A 22786-nucleotide genomic window follows, 5' to 3' on the forward strand; every position below is an offset into this window, starting at 1 on the left:
GCCAGGCCTTGGGAGTAAAGTTGACACAGTGGGACAAAACAGAAATAGCCCTTGCTCCAAAAAGGCATTAGAGTTCAGGTAATCAACCAGTAAATCACCTATCCATTGTAATGAAAACCAATTTTCTCCAGAGACGGGCAGCAGAATCTCAAGCCTTATGCTGTACGAGTCACGAGTGCAATATGCAATAGAAAAGACTAGAAGGGCACCTGGCCGGATCAGTTGGTGGAGCATACAAGCTCTTGATCTTGGGGTTGTGAGTTTGAGCTTGAAAATAAATTTTAAGAAAAATCAAGGCAGCAGGAATGTATTTTCAGACAGTTACAAGGTAATGAAGTTTATATCCCAACAGACAGCCCTACAAGAAATAAGAAATCTGTACTACATACGGAAGTGATTCTGGATAAAAGACAAACAAAAGACAAAAGACAAAAAGGAATGAAGATCATGGGGGTAGGTAGCTGTGGATTACTGACTGCTTCAACAGTGATGTTTGAGGGCTTTAAAACATGCACACACGTGACCACAAGAGCTTTCCATGTCAGGGAAGGCATATTTCAGGAACTTACACAGAAGTTTTTGCATTGATTTACAGCGGGGTGTAATGCAGTCAGGAAGCATATTATAATCTTTAGAGTAACCAAGAAAATAGTAATACAAATCTTTAAAGAGTGAACATAAGAGAGAAATGTATTTATTAATCCAAAGCAAGATGAGTTAGGAGAGCTAAAGGAATAAGGAAGGGAGGAGAGAAAACAGATGGCGAGGTGGCAGACTTAAACCCGACTCTATCAATCATCCACTCAAAAATATGGATCCAACAGTGACAAAGACCATGGTTGTCACGCTGGATGAAAATCATAGTCTCACCTATATGCTTACTAGCAGAGACCTACTTTCAATATAAGAACAGAATGAAAAGGACAGGAAAAGACACACCATGTTAGCACTAACCACGAGAATGAGAGTGTATGTAGCCATTCTCATTTTTAAAAAAGATTTTATATTATTTATTCATGAGACACACACACACACAGTGGCAGAGACACAGGCAGAGGGAGAAGCAGGCTCCATTTAGGGAGCCTGGCGTGGGACAAGATCCCAGGTCTCCAGGATCATGCCCTGGGCTGAAGGTGGCGCTAAACCGCTGAGCCACCTGGGCTGCCCAAGCCATTCTCATTTTGAAGTGATGAGTAATACAGCTTCAAAACATATATATGAAAGAAGACCTGGATAAATGCACCATCATCGCTGGAGATTTTAACACACTGCTCAGTAAATGACAGAAGCAGGAAAAAAGTAAGCAGAGACACAAAGATTTAACTAAAACACTTAACCAACTTGGCCTCCTTTGCATATGGGGACATAAGGCCCAACAAAATTAGGCCCAATTAGAATTCTTTCCAGTTGCACATGGAACACTTAACAGACAAATCTATGGGCCATTAATCAAGTCACATCATCATGAAATTGATGTTCTCTGACCACAGTCCCATTAAACCACAACTCAATCACAGATAAATACCAAACTCTCAACACACTTCTAAGTGATCTGTGGGCAAAGGCAAAAACACAACAGAAATGAGAAAATACTTTGAACTGAATGAAAATGAGTTAAAATTCTGTGATCTGAGTGCCCATCTCACCAGCTAGGAAGCAACTGCAAATTAAACCCAAAGAAAGGGAATGAGAGAATATAAGAGCAGAAATCAGATAGAAAACAGAAAAATCAACAAAGCTGAGTTCTTTCAAATAAGGACAAGACCCATGAGGACAAGAGAGGAAATAAATTGCTGGTAATGGGGAATGAAGGGGGGGGATGTCACTACAGATCTCTAAGAGGGCTACTCTGAATGCTTTCATGCTAAGAAATCTGACAGATGAAATGGATAAAATAAACACAATTTACCAAAATGGATACAAGAAGAAACAGAAACCCTGAGTAGCTCTGTAGCTATTAAGTAAACAATCTGTAATTAAAAATATTTTAAAGAAAATATTAGGGCCAGATGACTTCACTGATGAGTTCTTCCAAACATCAGAGAAAGATATGCCAATCTTACACTCAGCAAGGGCAGCCTGGGTGGCTCAGCGGTTTAGCGCCTGCCTTCAGCCCAGGGTGTGATCCTGGAGATCCGGGATTGAGTCCTACACTGGGCTCCCTGCACGGAGCCTGCTTTTCCCTCTGCCTGTGTCTCTGCCTCTCTCTCTGTGTCTCTCATGAATAAATAAAATCTTAAAAAAAAAGTTACACTCAGGAAATAGAAGGAATGTTCCCTAACTCATTTTTATGACACCAGAACTGGAGAAAAGAAAATGAGTATCTTTCATGAACACAGATGCAAAAATCCTAAATATTAACAAATTGAATTTGATATAAAAAGGATAATAAATCATAACCAAGTGGAATTTTAATTACAGAGCTACATGATTGGTTATTTTTTTTTTAAAAAGCACTAAAAGTAATCCACTAGAGTAACAGAAAAAAATTTCAATACAATCAGAAAAAGCATATGACAAAATTTAATGCCCACTCATGATAACACTCAGCCAACTAGGAACAGAAGGCACTTCCACAATCTGATAAAGAGGTATGTCCCAAACCCTAGGGCTAACTAACATTCTGGTGACAAATACTGAACATTACCTCTGCTCAGGTTTACATTACCACTGCAGTGCCACATTGTACAGGAGGTTCTAGCCAGTGCAGTAAGTTAACAAAAGGAATAAAGAACAGGAAAATTAGAAAAAAATTGTCCTTATTTGCAGATGACATGATTATAGATGCAGAAAATCTTAGGTGATCTAAAAGTTTAGAATTTGTAAATCATTTTGACAATCTCAAGATACAAAGTTCAATACATTAAAAATCTGCCATATTGCTATGTATTTGCAACAACTGGAGAAGTGAATTTGAAAACTTGTCTCCTTAAAAGATAAGGTGACTAAAAAGATGTTAAGTCATAACCCCAAAAACCTGTGCATGTGACCTTACTTGGAAACAGGGTCTTTGCAGATATCATGGGAGGTGATGTCATGCTGGATGAGGGTGGGCCCTAAACCCAATGGCTGATGTCCTTATTAGAAAAGCAGAGACATGGGGCCCCCGGCTGGCTCAGTCTGTGGAGCATGTGGCTCTTGATTTTGGGTTTGTGAGTTTGAGCCCCACATTGGATGTGATTAAAGTCTAAGAAAAGATACAAACAGAGGGAGGAGACGTGAACTCAGGAAGAGAGACTGGAGGGACACCTCTGCAAGCTAGGGATTGTCAGTGGCCACCAAGAGCTAGGAGGGAGGCATGGAATATATGGCTCTTCACAACCTCTAGAAGGAACCAATCCTGTGGGTACCCGTTTTGGGTATATATCCTCCCAGGGATTTTGGGTTATATCCTCCAGGACTGAGAGACTAAATTTCTGTTGTTAGAAGCCACCTAGTTTATGGCACTTTGCTACGGGAGCCCCAGGAAACTAAAGCATAACCCCATTTATGATAATGTCAAAAACCTAAAATGCTTAGAAAAAATTCATCAGAAGTTTGCAAACTCTCTACAACAAAAGCTACAGACTACTGCTGAAATTGAAGAACACATAAATGATGAGACATCATGTTTGCAGACTGGGAACTCGGTAGTCTCAAGATGTCACCTCTTCCCAGACTGCTCTACCCACTCGACACAGCCTCAGCCATAGTCGCAGCAAACCTCTGCACACTCCAATCACATGTATGTTGGAAGGCCTGACACTGCCCCACCGGTTACAGTTTTCCATCCTCTCCTCTCTGTGCTTCTTTTTTGGTAATTTCTGTTCCTATGCCATCAAGTTCATGGGTGTTTTCTCTGAGGTTTCAGGTCTGCTGTTAATTCTACCCAGTGCATATTTTCATTTCAGATATTCTATTTTTTCTTTAGAACTCCACGTAGGTCTTTTTGGATCTCATGTCTCCCTTCATTTTGTTCATGGTTTATTTTACAGCTCAAGAGTGACAATAGCCATTTTAAGGCCCCTGTCTGCAAATTTACCAACTGCCATTTTGGGGTCTGTTTCTATTGTTTAGTATTTCTCTTGATTATGGTTTATATTTTCCTTCCCCTGGGCATGGCCTGGTAATTGGTAATTTCTGCCTGGATTCCAACATCATGACTTTTGTTTAGTGTGGGCTATATTTGTATTCAAGAGTGTTGGACTTTGTTCTAGCGTGCAGTTAAGATACTTAGGTTTGCTTTTAGATACAGATTTTACTCTAGGGCTAATTTCACCCCGCTAAGGTCACAGCCTTCTGAGGACTCTACTCGGATGTCTGCACTGTGCATTACAAAGTCTCTCCACCATGGCTGCTGGGGACACTATGCCAGCCATACTGCTTTCTGGTGATTTTCCTTTGGGTTCCTGGAAGCTGATGCCACACCTGCATGATCACTTGGTTGTAGGGGACTCTGCAGGCCCCCAGAGCTCCTTATGTACAGCCCCTCCTGTCTGGAAACCTGCCTCACAAATTCCAGCCACCCCGGGCTCCCCAAATGCCCATCTCTGCTTGCCCTGCTCAGAAGGCCTGCTGGGCTCCCCTCACCCCCACCCTCCCTCCTGGGCCTGGAAACTACCTCCGGGCAGGAAGCTGGGGCACCTTGTTTCCTCCCCTTCACTCAGAAAACACTGCCATGTGCTGTGTCTATTCTAACATCTAAAAACGTTGTTTAAACAACTTCCTCCGTTTTACAATGGTGTCTGACAGTTTCTGTGGCAGCTCATCCTTCACGGGTGCCACGGGCACACATTTATGACTCTTCTTCTCAGCCTACATTATCTTGTCTGTGGAGAATGATCTGGAGGGCTCCCAGCGACATCGTTTAATGTGAGTTAACAGTTTGTGACTGCTTGAAATCCCGCTGTGAGCTCTGCCTCCTGCCTCTCGGGGCTTATTCTTCCATTTCACCAGTGGCTGCAGGACAGTGACTGCTGGTCACTATGAGGACAGAGAGCCAGGATTCAAGTTACTTCAATTCTGTCATTCTGGGGGTGACTGAGAGCTTTCATTTGGGTTTTTTTTTTTTTTTTTCATTTGGGTTTAAAACCGAGAAACAAAGTGACCTGCGAGGCAAGTTTTTTCTTCTTCTTTAATCTTAATGAATTTAAGAAATGTTCATCCTTTCTGTACCATAATACTCATTTTGATAATATTTTGGTTTAATGGTAGGAGTATGTAGAGAAGGTTCAATAAAAGGACAGTTTTATTGTTTTCTAGCCATTGTTATTTTATTTCATCTCACAATTACCGTTACCATGTAAAGGAGGTGATACTCCAACGTGGTCTACATGAGGCTCCCCCGGGGCCGACTCCCAGGCCTAGGCCGTGTGTAGATAGCAGCACTGGAGCTGGATGGTGGCAGATGCACCTAGGGCTGTGCCTTCCCCCTCTGTAAATGCAGTATCTGGGTGTGAGGACACAGCCTCACATGGGGCGGGGGAGGAGGGGGGCGGGGGGGGGGCACAGAACAAGTCTTCAGGCCCGGGTCAGCCTCATGGGCACTCTGAACTAGGGAAGCCCCGCTGGCCTCCACCCTCCACTTCCCCCACCCCTGGCCTCCCAGGCTCCAAATCCATTCTGTTTTTAATTTCTGAGGCCTGGGAACTGTCAAGTGACGACCCCTTCTTGGGGAAAGGGCCGAAGGAGCAGCAGGGACGGAGGTGTACAGCCCTGGAACGAGGCATAGGTGGCAGCCTGTGCAAGAGGAGGCAGCATAAGTGTAGGGGGCACCCAAGGCTTGCCCTCACCACTCACGGCCCTGCTCATGTCGCACATGGGACCCTGTGGTTCCTCAGTAGCCAACACGGCCTCCCCACAACAGGCGGAGGCTGAGGCCCAGAGGTGGGACCACCCCTGGGGAGAACAGGGCGAGGCAGGGACAGGGTCTTGGGGGCCTGGGCGGGCAGCTTCCCCAGAGAGCAGGTTCCCCCACAGACCCCTCCCAGTGTTTGCTCCACTTGCCCAGGCAGCCCCTGCTCCCCACTTGCTCTCCCCTTGCTCTCACCAAGAGAGGTTGAGGCCCAGGCTTGGGGGTCCTGGAGGCCTTTCAAGGACACAGCTCCAGCTGTGGTTACTGCCCAGCCTGTTCCTCGCTTTGCTGGGTCACCCCATGAGCAAAGGGATATGCTCATCCTTCTTCCCACCTAGGAAAAAAAAGCAAAACAAGCCAGCCAGCCTCTTGCCCTCACATTCCTCTAGCTACTGCCCTATCTCCTAATCCCAGACCTGCCGTTCCCACCCTGGTTCTCCTGCAAACCAGCTCCCACTGAGTGGTGGCCAAGGTCACCCCAGTGTTAGAGCCCTGTGCCAGCCCCAAACCCCCCTTGACCACAGCTACCCTTCTCCTCAACTCTGGTTCTTGGGCCTGAACCCCTGAGCCGTCCAAACTGGCTCCTGGGTAGCCTCACAGGTTGGTGAGTGTGGGGCCTTCTGTCCATGAACAACACCCCCCTATGCTAGACATCTCACCTGGGTGTCCAATGGGCACCTCAGACCTGATACCTCTGCAGGAAGGTCAGCCCCATCCTGCCCAGGGTCAGACCAAAGCCTCAGAGGGCCTCTTGCCTCCTCTCTCTCCTACCTGCATCTGTCTGTCCAGAAGTCCTGGGGATGGAACCGCAGAGTATTTCCAGAGTCTCTACAAGAAGTGGTGCCCTCATCACTCCCCCTTCACTCAGGGGCATGCCATATCCCTAGGGCTGCACACAAGCAGGTTTCCCAAGAGGAGGGAGCAGGGGGAGCTCCGGAGCACTCTGGGAAGCGGGTGGGAGCAGGACGGGCTCTGCCAGAGACTCAGATCGCAAACCTCCTGGAGAGATCGCAGAGGAAAGGAACCATGGCAGCATTCCCATTTTCATCCTAAATACTGCTGTGTTGCTCCATGTTTATACCCGATTTAACATGACTTTTCATAGTCTCACCAAACATCACGATCCCGCCCTCTCCCAACTGGATGGTGCTGCCCATAGGCTCTATGAATCCCAGCCTCCCTAGGTTAGAATGCAGGAACAGCCTCCACCCCCCTGGCTGCTGCTTGGTGGTGACTGCTGCCTTGACACCAAACCCTCTTGAGTATCTGGCTGGGCTGTCCCAGGGCTGGGCCCTGCCTGGTGCATGGGAGGCCCCCCATACACCACTGCATGGAGAGTGGGGGCGCCAGGACCCTGAAACTGTTGCCAGGGGTGACCCGGGAGATGCTCCAGGGCTGGTGCCCAGGGGCCCCTGGGAGGGCACTGCCTCCCCCCATGTGCCCTGCCCCCCACTCCCCCAATCCGCCACCACCCCCAGCAGAAAGCAACCAGACGAGGTCTTCTGCTGTACTAATGTATTCCATCTTTCAAAAAGAAAGACATGATTTTAATATTACTTAACAATATGTTAAAAAAGTAGCCAGGCAGGCCTCCGTGTTAATACAGTCGTACACTCTCTAACAGACTTGATGGTGTGAGTACTGGGTGGGGTTTTGTTTTGAACTTTCTCATTCTGCAAGGGATCTTACACAAGCTGGCTACAAGTCAGGGGGGTCAGACACAAACAGCGCAACGTGTACACTCTTAAACAGTAGATTGTGGAGGAGAACGAAGCGCGCCTGCCCGCCCAGCCCGCCTCAGGGGGACGCAGGACACACGAGAGCTGAGTGACGGCAGTGCCCCCGGCGGGGACAGATGACAGGACGGGGCGAGATGCAGAGGCAACAAGCCACGTGGATGATGAAACCCGTCTCTGGCCACGTGGTGGAGAACTGGCGGGAGCCACTGTTCCAATCCGACAGCACAGCACTGCGATCGACGCCTCACTCACAGACTACACGCACACGAGCTACCGATGCGGGCCGAGCTGCAAGTTCTCGGTCTGGGGGGGTCTCAGGTGCGGCGGCCCACCCGGCACAGCCCTGGGCAAGCACAACAGCTCCGGGGCCTGGCCCACCTCCCGCGCACTCCTCTTCAGGCGGTCCTCATTCAGTGGGCAGCAAAAGTGGCTTTTTTCAAGCTAAAATTGGACCAGTTGATGGACAGTCTTTGCCGGGTCTGTCGAGCGGAATCCAAACAGAATCTGTGGAGACAAAGAGCCCAACAGTCATGGAAGGAAACAGCCTACTGCTGAGTAGGTGCTGGCAAAGCCTAGCCTACTCCTGGGGACTGGGAGTTGGGGGAGGGGGACTCAGTGTGCCAGACCCAGCATCAAGATCCCCTCCACCCCAGGCTGCCTGGCCACCCTTCAGAGTGGGGAAGGGCCCTGGGGAGGGCATGCCCCTCCTTCAGGACCCTGGCCAGTGCCCTCAATGTCCTCTGCTGTCCTCCAGGAAAGCTGCCCAAGGTAAGTTTCTGGAAGAGCCCATCTGAGAATGTGCAACCACCCTGCCCTCTCCATGTGTCAAGCCACAGAGATCCCACCTCCCCTCATTTGCCCACAAACGCATGAGTGCATGCACTATGAATGGGACTTTTCATAGTGAGACTTGGTCACAGCACTGCCTGCCATCAGCTCCTGGCGCTCAGGCCCAGCAGGCGCAGAGGAGTGCCCTCGGGCCTCAGGGCCAGACCCGCACGCCCAACAGTGCTTGCAAAAACACCTGCTTCCCAGGCAACAATGGCCGACTCTGAATTAAACGAGGAACATTTTCTCTCAAAGACCTTTACTCTGCAGAATTTCTGACGTTCTCACCTGTCCACATCTCATTTGCGTCACAGAAACTGGAATTAAGCCTGAAAATGGTTACTGCTGACACCACCAGAAACTGAATGGATTCATTTACACAGTGGTTAACCTGACCACCTGCAATTTCTGGCGCTGCTCACCCGGCGGTCTGAGGTGGACGGAGTTGTGTCCCCCTGCATCACCCGTCCCCCCTGCCACCAAGCACCACACCACCTCCCAGAATCCAACCTCTCTTTTCCTGGCCACAGCTGGTCAAAACCCAAGTCCTAGTAGTGTTGCCTTTCCGACTCCACCGTCTCCTCTTGTTCCAGCAGGAGCCCCCTGCTCCTCTCCACGCTCACAGGTGTCTCCAAGCCAACTGAAGCAAGGCCTCCAACGGGCCAGCACAGAGGCCATGGTCACCAGCTCTGCCGCCTCCTCCCCACACCGTGTGCCCGGCTCCCCTGCACCTGACACCCCGCTGCCACCTGCCCATCAGGCCTCCGCGTGGTCAGCTATGCACCACATTCCATGGACAGAGCACATGTACATGAGTAACCACACTCCAACCCAGGGCAAGAAGCTCGACCCTGCCAACCCCATGGCCCTTTGCTGTCCTCTCCCAGGGGAGCCCACACCCTGGTGTCTGGGACCATCAGACTGACGATCTCACAGCTCAACAACGTCTGCCTGTGCTTACTTCCAAACTTACAGGAACAGAATCATCATGTATGTCTTTCTTACCGCGTTCAATCCACATCATGTTGTGCAATTCCTCCATGAGGCCATAGTGTGGTCATTTCCAAGGTGTGAGAGCTCACCCCATGGGACTGACCCGTGGGTGCCGCTCACATGGTTCTGCCTGAGTGGCCTACATGTGCACCCATGCGGGACTTCAAAGCTTGAGTCGGACAGGAGGAAGCGTCTCTGCAACTCCCTGGCCACATGATTCACGTGACAGCCCACCCGGCACTGCGTGTCTTTTCCTATTCTGAGTATTTCTATATCCTGATATGCACCCTTGGTGACATGCTGCAGATACAGTCTCACTTTAAAGAGCTGTTGATTTTAATGTCATTTAACAACTTTTTATTTTATGGTTGGTGTTTGTAAGAACTCTTTCCCCACTCTGATGTCAAAAAGATATCCCCCTACATTCCAAATTAAAAGGTTTGCTTTTGACACTGAGAATCTTAACTTGTCCAGAGCTGACCTTTAAATATGATGCGAGGTGAAGATCCAATTTAAAAGTTTTTCTTATGTCAACTTTCACAGCTCCATCTATGAACACACCTTTATTTCCACAGTGATCTGCCTGCCTTTTGTCATAAACCAAAGCTCAGTGTTTGTATAGTCTGTTTCTGGGCTCCGAAGTCTGCATGAATATCACAATGTTTTCATAATTATGACTAAGTCTTTGTAACAGGTAGAAAAAGGAATCCCAGTTCTTTCTATTCTAGGAGGGTCAGATCAACCCTTTATAAATTTATTTGGTGAACATAATACACATACAGAAGAGTAAACAGATGTGCATGATACAGGAAAACTTTAAGGCAAACACTGGATCACAGCATCGAGCCGTGGGACAACTAATCACTATTCTGGCTTTTTATGTTGATAATTTCCTTACTTTTCTTTACAGTCTTAACACCAATGTATTGTTTAGTATCCCTGAATGATCTACTTTACTTAAATTATACTGAAGTATAATTTATGTATGATAAATAGCAGTTACTATAGAGTTCATAGTGCTGACAAACATATACATCTGGGTAACTATCCCCTCAATCAAGACACAGAACACTTCCAGGAACCCCTCTTTTCCCCAGGCCCGTTTGTTGTCATCTCCTTGCTGCCCCAGCCCTAGGCAAACAGCAATCTGTTGTCTGTCACTATTTGTATTTTGTGCATTTGTATTTTCTGGAATCTCATGTACATGGTACTTTGCAGTATGGACCTCTTGTCTGGCCTGAGATCCGTCTATGGTGTATGATCAGGAGTATGCTTTCCACCACTGAGTAGTGTCCACTGGATGGACAGAGCACAGTTTATTTGCTCATCTGTTCCGGATACCTGGGTTGTCCTGTTTTTGGCTATTACAAATAAAACTTCTGGAAACATTCATGTACAAATCTTTGTGTGGTTACATGCCCTTCTCGAAGGCAGACAGCCAGGGGTGGAGCTGGTGGATTGAATGGTGTACATTTAATGGAAAGAACCCAGAAGTCCACTGACAGATGAATAGATAAAGATGTGGCGTATACAGACAATGGGCTATTACTCAGTGATCAAAAAAAAAAAAAAAAAGAAAAAGAAAAAGAAATTTTACCATTTATAATCATGTGGATGGAACTAGAGGGTATTATGCTAAGCAAAATAAGTCAAAGAAAGACAATTATATGATTTCAATCAGATGTGGAATTTAAGAAACAAAACAGAGGATCACAGGGGAAGAGAGGGAAAAATAAAACAAGATATCAGAGAGGGAGACAAACCATAAGAGAGGCTTAATCACAGGAAACAAACTGAGGGTCCCCAGAGGGGAAAGAGGTAGAGGGGACAAGGTAACTGGGTGATGGGCATTAAGGAGGGCACGTGATGTCATGAGTATTAGGTGTACTACAGGCTGATGAATCACTGACCTCTACCTCTGAAACCAATAAAATATGTTAATAATTGAATTTAAGTAAAAAGAATTTAAATATACTTTAGTTGCATCTAAACTGAACTTTATATAATGTATTGTGTATATTCTCATGTTCTGCCTTTTGCCTACTATTCTTTTTTTTTAAAAGATTTTATTTATTTATTCATGTGAGACAGAGAGTGAGAGAGGCAGAGACACAGGCAGAGGGAGAAGCAGGCTCCATGCAGGAAGCCTGACGTGGGACTTGATGCCGGGTCTCCAGGATCACGCCCTGGGCTGAAGGCGGCGCTAAACCGCTGAGCCACCCAGGCTGCCCTACTATTTATTTTGTAAGAACCATGTTGCAGACTGCTGTAGTTCATTCCTTGCTGCTGCTGTATACAGCATTCTGTGTGTGACTGTATCACGTTTCCACCCTAAAGTGTTTGAAAAACACTCAATTTTATAGAATCCTTCTTGGGTTTTAAAATCTACAGATAGGGGATCCCTGGGTGGCTCAGCGATTTGGCGCCTGCCTTTGGCCCAGGGCGCGATCCTGGAGTCCCGGGATCAAGTCCCGTGTTGGGTTCCCGGCATGGAGCCTGCTTCTCCCTCCTCCTGTGTCTCTGCCTATGTCTATCATAAATAAATAAATTAAAAAAAATAAAATCTACAGATAAATTTAGGGAGGTGAGATGGCTTTATGATATTCACTTTTCCTATCAATGAACATAGGATGTATTCTAGGTCTTCAATGCTCTTCACTCATGCTTCACTACCTTTTATACATCAGTTGTGGGCAACTTATGTTAAGATTTATTCATGGAGACTGCACAGATTCTGGTGCTATTATAAATACTGTCTTTATTTAAACTATATTTTCAGATTATGGATGGTGTAGAGAAACTAACTTTTGTACACTGATCCTACAGCCAGGCCCTTTACTAAATTCTATTTCTTGCTAAATTCTTTTGTAACTCCCTTTGTAGACAATTAGTTCACCTATAAAATGGAATTTTATTTCATGCTTTCCACTCAAGCGTTTCTCTTATTATGCTACCTAGGAAGGATGATTTAAGGAAAGCATCTTTGTTTTTGTACATGTGTCCATGTTTCCTGTTTTAGAAAATGTTTCATGTAGACCTCTCTTCTCTTCTCTCTTTTGGTAAATCTCCTTTTCAGGTTAAGGATATTTTCTTCTACTACTAGTTTGCAATTTTTTAAAAATTAATTGAATGCTAACATTCTATCAAATGTTTCAAATGTTTTTTCTGAACCTATGGAAATGATCATATGGCTCTGCTTTAATAAATCAATTTAGCAAAGAGCACTTGTGGATTTCCTGATACTAAATGCTCCTTGCTTTCGTTCCTGGGGTACAACAGTTTGGTCATATGCTGCTTTTTAAAATACTGTTGGATTTGGAATGTGAAATTATTTCTTGATTTCATCCAATTAGTATTCATGACTGAAAGAGATCTGTGATTTTTCATGTTGTCTGGCTGCTTTTAGCAGATTTTGGTATGAAAATCTTCCTTCTCTCATAAAATGAAGTGGGGGCCCTGTGCTATCTCTTCCTTTCAGTTCTCTGGTAGAATCAGGTACAAGGCTGGATTATTTCTTTGAAGTTTTGGGAGAATTCTCTACACAAATGTCAGATGTAGTATTTCAGTAGGATTACTTGTAACTCCTGATTTCTTTGATGGTTACTGGATCATTCAGGCTGTTTTGTTATTAGTGTGATTTTGTGTTAGTTTTAAAATTAACTGTGAAGTTGTTCCCAGTGTTCTGTTCTATTTGAATCATTGCAGTGCCTGTAGCTCGGCCCACCTTTTCACTTACACAGTCATAACATTAAAGACGCCCTTTCATTACAGAAGGTGTCGAACCCACACCAAAGCAGTATGATGATGTGGGCGCAGCCATGGTCCAACTTTGATAACTGTCAACATCCTGGTTCTCTCCCAGCCGATTATTATATTGTGTCTTTTTCCCTATTTTTCTTGACCAGTCTCTCAAAGGTTTATTTAATTAATATTTTCAGAGTCAAAGTCTGGCTTTGTTGATATTTTCTGTTTTATTATTGCTTTTATGTATTATGTCTTTTTTTTAAAGATTTTTTTTACTATTTATTTATTCATAGAGACAGAGAGAGAGAGGCAGAGACACAGGCAGAGGGAGAAGCAGGCATCATACAGAGAGCCTGACGTGGAACTTGATCCAGGGTCTCCGGGATCACGCCCTGGGCTGCAGGCGGTGCTAAACCGCTGCGCCACCGGGGCTGCCCGTATTATGTTCTTTTACTTTCTTTGGGTTTATTCCCTAGTTTCTCGAATGACATCTGTAACTCATTAATTTTCAGGTTTTTAAAAACTCACTTGGCAGCTTTAAGGCTTCACTGAAAGAGCGCTCGAGAGTAAACCGTGTCCACATCCCACAGGTTTTCACATACAATGTTTTCCTTAGTTTCACATATTTTTAAATGTCTACTGTGGTTTCTTATTAAACCCATTAGTGCATGTACTTTCCAATTTCCAAATATTTAAGGACTTAAAATTGTCAACTGCCTACTTAAATGTGGTGTGGTCAGAGAACACAATTATACACATGCATTATCTGAAACTTCTAAGCTTTTTTTCTGCAGCCCAGTACCTGCTCTACTTCTGAGCGCCTTGTCTGCCAAGAACACAGACACTCTGTTCCCTGGAGGCACTTTCTTTCTTTTTTTCTTTTTTTTTTTTTAAATATTTTATTTATTTATTCATGACACACACACACACACACACACACACACACACTTTCTTTCTTTTTTTTCTTTTTTTTTTAAATATTTTATTTATTTATTCATGACACACACACACACACACACACACACACACACAGAGAGAGGAGAGAGAGAGAGAGAGGCAGACACACAGGCAGAGGGAGAAGCAGGCTCCATGCAGGGAGCCCGACGTGGAACTCGATCCTGGATCTCCAGGATCACGCCCTGAGCCAAAGGCAGGCGCTAAACCGCTGAGCCACCCAGGGATCCCCTTGGAGGCACTTTCATCTGTATTCCTTGCTGGCCAAGCTCTGCTCATCATCCACAGCCCTGTGGATGTGTGCGCTATTCAAGCAAGCAGCCACGCAGAGAAATAGTCTGAGATGCCCTCCAAAGAGGGTGGATTTGACTCTCTATGGAGCCCAAACAATTTTCCTGTTTGTATTTTGAGGCTATTCCATTAAGTACCTAGTTTAAAATTTCTAAAAAAAATAAAAAATAAAAAAAAAATAAATAAAATTTCTACATCTTCCTCACGTGTTGAACCTTTAAACACTATGTAGCAATCTTTATCTGTCCCTTATATTAAGCCATATTCTGTTTAATAATAACTTAACTATACAACAACTTCCTTTCCCTCTTTACTTCCACTTTTCTATTCATTGTACTTTAGGTATGTTCTTGTAAATGGCATGTGTGTGCGTGCATGTGCATACGTATATATTTAAGACTGTTAACAACATCTGGCACTTTTTTTTGGTCTGTTATGGTTGCTGATAAAACTGAGATTCTGTCTCTTGTGTTTTTAAAATTCGTTTGCTGTACTTTATTTACATGTTTGTTTTTTTTCCCTTTTTGGAGTTCTGCTTTTTTCCTTCTACAGATTAGCAATTTATATATCCTACTTCTATTCTTTTAATGCTTGCTGTAAAACTGTATCATGTCCATTTAGCTTGAGGTCTGAATATTAAATACTTAACTGCTAAATACCTCAATAAGAAAAGGACCTGAGGGTATCAGCCCCATCTCATACTTAGCTTACACACTCCTGTTCAATACAGCAGTTCTTTCAGATATAATGTCAATTGGACATTACTGTCTTGTTACAAAGAAAATGTTTTATTTAATGACATTTATAAGGCTGTTTTCTCTCTTTCGTTCTTGCAAATCAGACTGAGATCAATCTCCTTTTTGCTTCAAGATTTTTTTTTTTTTTTTTTTACACAGACCTCTTTGTAGCAAGTTCCTACAGTTTTTCTTTACTATGGAAAAGAGTAAGTTTGTGGGATATGTAGTTAACAGACTGAAAACTTTCTCCCAAACCTGTAAATATCACTCCATGGTCTTCTGGTTTCACACTGGCTATGCTGAAGAACGGACTTTGGTTTGTTTATTCCACTGGTATATGTTGTGCTTCTGGATTTCTCATTAGTTCTGCAAAATCCCCAGGTACTGTTTCCTCTTCCAACAGAACTTCTCTGGAATGTCCACCTTCTCCCAGGGGTCCCAGGTACACCATGTCAGACTTGGTCTCTCCTCCATGTCTCTGAACCTCTCTCCTCTTCTCCATTCTCCTGTATCTGGGTGCATCTTTCAGATTGTTCTTCCCGTTCACTAATTCCCTCTTCAGCAGTGTCTAACCTATTTATCATATATCTACTAACATCTTCCTTTTCAACACTGTATTTTTCATTTCTAGATGTTTGATTTCCCCAGGTTCTGGGTGTCTGAGAATCTCTGTTTATAAGGCCAGGCATGAATTTAGAGCACAGGAGTCCCACAGGTCTACCTTGGAAAAATATCCCTCAAAGTTCTGCCTTTACGCATGAAATGCTCTTATTCTATCCCCTGCTCCCAGAATCCAGCTCCAGGGCAAACTGTCTTAGTAACTCAAGTGATTTCCCGACAGGATTTTTTCAGACTTTGTACACACACACACACACACACACACACACACACACACACTACACACACTCTCTCTCTCATGTCACCTGAGAAAAGATAATTCTGTCTTCCTTCTGATTCTCATCCCTTTTGATTCTTCTTACACCTTCATAAACAAAAGTTGTTTATAATGGGCATCCTTATCTTTTTTCTTTTTTAATCTCAAGGGACAGCTTTTAATGTTTCACTCTAAGTATGGCATTTATTTATTCTATTTTATGGATACCTTTTATTATGTTAAGGATGTGCCCATCTAGTCCTATTTAAGAGTTTTTATTATGAACGGGTGTCCAACTTTAGTAAATGCTTTACTCTGCCTATTAAGATGAGATATATACATACATGTACACATATATAAATTATATAATAAATATGATTTCCAGAATCATTTAGAATTATACAGTATTTCATTTATTTTTGTCTTTTATTTTTTTAAGTAGGCTCCACGCTGGGCATGGAGCCCAACACAGGGCTCGAACCCCCAAGCCCGAGATCAAGACCTGAGCGGAGATCAAAAGTCAGATGCTAAACTGACAGAGCCCCCAGACACCTCTATACCATTTCAGATATGAGTTCATGACTTTTTGCACCGCAAACTGTTTCTTCTGTGTGTGTATTATCTAAAACAAACAAGTTAAAGAAGAAACCTGAAAACAAAACTCACTTGCTATAATTCACAAAGTAGATAAAATACTATAGAATACATTGTATTCTAATGTATAAAAAAAAAAACAAAAAACAAAAAAATAATGTATAGAATACATTTCCTGCTTATCAGGAAAACTGAGCAAATATCTAAAATGTCATTTTTCTCCTTAAAAGCATGCCATATCAGTGTGTTCCAATGTCAGCACACATGAGGATCACCAGGGATGCTTGTGAGAATACAGATGTCTGATTTGGCAGGTCCTGGGGGAGGGGGGTGGTGGTGGCTGCGTGCCCACGTGATGCTGCTGGTCTGGAGCACTTTGAGAGAAATGGTCCTAAACCAGTCTTCACACAGAGGTGAAGAGAGCAGTGACTGGGTACAAGGGTGAGTGAGGAGGCCCGTATGTGTGCCAGTGCTGGGGCGGAGACATGTGGGGCAGGCTTTCACAGGCTGGGATGCTACTGAGTAGCCAGGCTCCTTGGCCAGCTGACAGCTCTCGTGTCCAAGAAACCCTTCAACACTATGGGAGGGTCATGAGGGTCATGTACAGCAGCCATGAAACCATCATTACTTCAGACACATAGCCCTAATATTTACCTTTTGAAATATTCCACTTCCCTTTCTGTCTCATCCATATCCACACTGTCTAGGTCAATATCTTTAGGCAGAAAGACATCATCTGTAAAATGAAAGAAAAGAAGCAAGTCAGATTATAAGAGAACAAATTACCTGGCTTTACTTAATTTTAAGAACTTCAAAACTGAAACTTTTTCTAAAATGAGATTTTACAAACAACCAAAGGAGGAGAGATGTCTCTCCTGTGCTTGTGAACATCAGGTTCAACCTGGAAATTATGGAACTCACATGTTTGCTGAGCAAAGCAACTGTGGCTTCAGGTCCCACTAGAAGAGATCCACTTGCTGGCACCTGGATTCCCCAAGAGACTGGTCTTTACTTGACATGTTTCCATGATGGGAGAGCCCCTGAGAAGATTCCTGGAAACCTAAGGTGCTTGCAAGCCCAGTCCGTCCTAAGTCCCTACTGGAGGGAGGGAAAGAGTGGGGCATGCTGGTAAACAGAAGCTGCTCAGAAGGCAGCCTTATGAGGGGGAGAATGCTGTCCCTTGCACCAAGAGGACATGACTGACTACCCAGGACCCAGATATCAAGCTCTATAGGAAGATGGCGCTCCCAGGCGTTCCGTGTATACATGCAATATCCCAGAGACATCATCAAAAACTTTTCAGGATGTTCCAATAAAAAAATAGTTACATCACTCTCTTTGAAACACAGGCAGGATGGCAGGGAGACTCATGATTCATGATCATTCCATCTCCTAGAATCTCAGCAAGTTTGAGGGGTTCAACTTCTTGTTTCTTCTCCACCCGCCCTGTCTGGCACCTGTGCAATGCTGGGCACTTCCTGGGCACTGAGCCCTGTGCGCCAGAGGCGACATCAGTGCATACCGCTGCTATGAGGGTTGGTGGTGCAGACACAGTACCCAGCCCCATGATACAGAGCCTCCACTTCCCTGTAGACTTTAGCAAGGATCATTTTTTTTTTGTCATCTTAAAAAAACAAGGCCACGCTTTTTCCCCTATCACCGGGGTACTTGCACAGTAGCATAAGACATGGTTCACCTCTATAAGAGCAGGTAACATTTTTGCTGACTTATACCACCAGGCCAATGTCTTTACATCTGGAAGCTCACAGAAATGTCAGTGGAGAGCTTCCCTGTAGGGACTTGCATGACCACAGCCCCTTCAGCCCACCTTCTGCTGGCACCCAAAGCTCCCTGTGGGGTCAGCTTTCCTCCTCTGCTCCCCACATCCCATCCCTCCTTCCACAGGGACCATCAAACTTCCACCCTTGCCCCAGACTGCTCTCCTGAGTTCTGCGTCCATATAGGCACCTCCTCTGTACATGTGCTTTCAGGCATCTGACTCCCAATATGGGCAAAAGTGCTCCTTTTCTGACAGTGACCCTCTTGCCCCACCTTACACTCACATCATACCTTCTACTTGCCAAGCAAGTTCTTGTTGGCCTTCACTACCCTCCCAGTTAGGCTCCTTGGTCTCAGCTTCCATCCTGCCCAACCCGGCCAACACGGAGTCACCCTCCTAACACATCCAGTCACAACTGTCCTGCTTCCACGGCCCAATCTGTTCCTTTCCAGCCACTAAAACTGTTCCAATTGGGCCTCCATCTAGATGTCTACTTGCAGACCTTGCTTGGCTGCCAACTAGACTTGCTGAGGCCCTGTTCAAAGAAATGCTGGAGTGTGAGGAAGGGGTAGGAATGTTTAAAGAAGTAATGAAAGTGAAGATGTAGGAAAGTGAATTTCTGATCAACAGCGTTCCCATTATAGTTCTATAAGAGGAACAAGCACAAAAGCAAACAGAGCAGGCATGTCTGCTGGAAAAGCTGTCTTCTAAATGCAATTTCTAATACTCTTTTCTTCTAAGTAGAACTAATAATCAGGACAGAACATCTTGATATAAGAAAAAAGAGACAGAAACATAAGCAGATTCAGTACCAGGAAGACATTTTTCACAAAAAAGCTATGTTAACTAGAGTGGAAAGTGTGACCCGAAGGTTTCACAGCCAGCCAGGCTGTGGCTGTGTGTACATCATTAAGACTATAGGCAACATCCTTCTTTGCCAGAGCTCAGAGGATTCTGTACCCCTACTTGAGGGCATGCGCCCAAGGGTGAGCCTCACTCAGCCAGAGGAGGATAGGGAACAGCCCACAGGAGGACCAGCACAAACACGGAATGTAATCAGCTGGAGACTTATGAACACTGTGTGTCCAACAGCAGAAATAATGCAGCTGGAAAACGGGAAAAGAAGGGACTGCCAGGGGAGTGGTGGTGGAAAGAACAGAATCAGTTCCCGGACCATCGTCCAGGCAAGTAAGTGGGTGTCAGAGGACCTGCCTTGCAGTCCACTGTGGAAGGTAAGCAGGGAAACCAAGGATGGGGCAACACAAGTATGAGGGTAGAGGAATGCACTCAGGCAAGACTGCCAAGTTTCCTAAACCCCAGTGATTTTCAAAAATAAAAGCTAAGAAAACACACCACAGAGAAAAAGAAACAGCAAATATAAAATACACAGAGTAATTATAAAATGTTGTTGGACTTGAGACAAAGCACATAGTAGTAATAAATGGGAATGGGCTCAAATTCACCTATAGATGAAATTTTCCATTTGGCTCACAAAACAAGATTCAAGATTTGTGCTGTCTGAAATCAGAGAACAAGCTAAAGCTGAGTGATTCAGAAAGGGATGAGAAGAGAGGTGCCCCACCACGCAAATGGAAACATGGAGAGAGAAGGGGCAGTGATCACCATCTCAGACAAAGTAGAATTCAAGGCAAAAGCACAAAAACACAATGAAAGGACATTTTTTAGTACTAAAACCCATAATTCACTAAGTAGATATTAAAGTTAGGAATGTGCACCAAATACAAACACCACCTTTATAAAGCAAAACTGCAAGAGTCAAAAAAACACAGAAATTCATAATAATAAATAATAGAAGACAGGTCAAGAGGACAAAAAACCAGGAAGGAAAGAGAAAAGCTAACCTTAAATATTATTCATAAGTACATCATGGAGATATATTTTTTTCAATTTTCACCATGATAACAAAAAAAATCATACTTTTATCTGAAAGTATATGGAGCAGTCACAAAAGGTGGTCACAAAAAAAGTATCAGTGATTTCTATAAAGCTGAAATATTACAAACAATATTCTCTGATTGCAATGCAGAAAATCTATAAATTATTAACATATAAAAGGCTCTCCCAAGGGTACCTGCATGGCTCAGTCAGTGAAGTATCTACCTGTGACTCGGGTCATGATCTCAGGGCCCTAGGCTTGAGCCTACTTGGGGGCTCCTTGCTCAGCAGGGAGCCTGCTTCTCCCTCTCCCTTTGCTCCTTCACTTGCTCGTGCTCTCTTTCTCTCGAATAAATACAATCTTAAGAAAACAAAAAACAAGTCTTGGAAACCTGAAAGCCACCTTTTTAAACTACTGAGCAATGTGGGGACAAAAATGAAGAAACTCTTGAGTTTCGTAAAACAAAGCAAAATGCCAATAGAAATATTATCAGACTATGAGATATATTTAAAGGAATGATCACAGGAAAATCTGAAGTGGGAAATACTTTGATCAATAAAAATAGTGGAATGAAAACAAATGAACTAAATTTCTAAATCAAAAATTTAGAAAATAAACAAAAGAAAGAAAATAAAGCAAAGTAAAAGAAAGCACAGGAGAAAATAAAGATAAAAGCAGAAATTGATGAGGTATTAGAAAGAGCCACAGTAAACCTGTTCAATAAATAAAGAGCCTTTTTTTTTTTTAATCTTAACAAAATAGACAAATTATTTCTCACACCCAACTTGGGACTTGAACTCATGACCCCACCATGATCAAGAGTCACATGCTTCACCCACTGAGCCAGCCAGGCGCCCCCTGAATAAAAGAGAAGCTATTAACTAGCAGAATGAAACAGAAATGGGGAGAAAACACAAATATACAAAATAAGAAATGATGAGGAAGACAGGCACTGAAAAATACATTTTTAAAAATTACGTAGTTTCAGACATCTATGTAAATAAGTTTGAAAATCTAGCTAAAAGAATTTATTATGGAAACATAGTTTACTAAAATTAACCCCACTGGAAAAAAAATACCAAATAGACCAATTTCCATTTCTTTCTCAGCAAAGAGAGAAAATTGTTAAGGAACTCTCCCATAAAAAAAATACCAGGCCCAGAGTGTTGCACAGATTTCTCTCAAACCCTGAAAACCTAGACAGTCTCAATGCAGGGTGAATTGTTCTACAACACTGAAAATGAAAATCCTGATTCTTTAAACCTCCTTATGAGGTAATAATATTAATACCCAAACCTAATATAGGCATCAGGAAAAAACAAGTTACAGACCCATAGCTCTTATTGATATAAAAATGCTATATAAAATATTAGGAAACAGAAACCAAAACTAAAGAATACAATACACTACAAGCAAGTGGACTTTATTTCAGGAATCCAAGCCTGCCTCAGTATTAGAAAATCCAAAAATGTAACAAATATAAGAAGAAAAATTATGTTTCTCTTCAGAGACACTAGAAAACCTTTGGCAAAATACAACACTCATTCCCAATAAAAACACTTAATAAGAGCAGGACTTGTCGCATATTTTCTTAAGATGATAAAATACGTAAACCTTATCCTAAGCCAGAATGTTACTTTTAATGTGGACCAGACCTTTCTGTTAAGATTGAGAATGATGCAATCATTTGAAATGATTGCATCATTCTCAATCTTGGAGTGAAAGAATTGGAAAAGTTGGAATAAAAAGAGAAAAGGCTTTCTCTATTTGCACAAATACGACAGAATACCTGGAAAACCCCAGAGCATCAAAAATAATTCGGTAAGTTAGCAGATATAAAGTTAATATACAGATATCAGTAGACTTCAAACACAAATAACCCGTGAGAGCAGTACTAGCCAACAGAAAGATGATGTGAGCCACAGATATAATTTAAGATTTTCTGGTAGCCACATTAAAAAAATAAAAAAAAAATAGGTAAAATTAATTTTAGTAATATATATTTTATTCAGTTAAACACTGCCAAAAGATGATCATTTCTACATGTAACCAGTAAAAGATTTATACTGAGACATTTAAAATTTTTTAAAACCTCATACAAGGTTTTCAAAATCCAGTGTATGTTTTTACTACAAGACCCATCAATTTGGAGCAGCCTTATTTCCAGTGTTCAGTGATGACACGTGACTCGTGGCTAATGCACCTGAAGTGCAGAGCTAGCAGACATAATGGTGGGGAGTACCCTAATGAAACTAAAAACAAAGAAGGTCAAATACTTAGCAATAAGCTCAATAAGAAATGTGAAAAATCAATGAGAGAAAATTTAAAACATTCCTAAAAGCCACAAAAATAGACTTGAACCAATGGAGAAACACCTCTATTTCAGGAAAAGACAATCAACATCATAAAGAGATCAATTCTCCCTAAATTAATTTATAAATGTAATGCAACCCTGACAAAGATCCAACAAAGGGTTTGTATGGCTCTAGCACACAGACACTTTAGTGAAAACACAGATGCAT

At 43.3% G+C, this 22786-nt stretch overlaps 1 protein-coding gene across 5 annotated transcripts in view; it reads right to left on the reverse strand.

The window, feature by feature from the left end:
* Positions 1–7333: 7333 nt before the first annotated feature.
* Positions 7334–22786, reverse strand: part of FAM193A (family with sequence similarity 193 member A) — a 165302-nt gene continuing 149849 nt past the window's right edge. For all 5 annotated transcript variants that reach the window (XM_038533228.1, XM_038533229.1, XM_038533226.1 and 2 more), the window contains 2 exons: positions 17242–17323; positions 7334–8076 (listed from right to left, as the gene is read on the reverse strand). In XM_038533228.1, the coding sequence (XP_038389156.1) occupies positions 7983–8076; positions 17242–17323 (176 nt within the window). In that variant the 3' untranslated portion in view covers positions 7334–7982. The remainder of the gene's footprint in view (positions 8077–17241; positions 17324–22786) is intronic.

The sequence above is a fragment of the Canis lupus genome, chromosome 3 (assembly GCF_011100685.1).
Source record: "Canis lupus familiaris isolate Mischka breed German Shepherd chromosome 3, alternate assembly UU_Cfam_GSD_1.0, whole genome shotgun sequence".
NCBI classification, from domain to species: domain Eukaryota; kingdom Metazoa; phylum Chordata; class Mammalia; order Carnivora; family Canidae; genus Canis; species Canis lupus.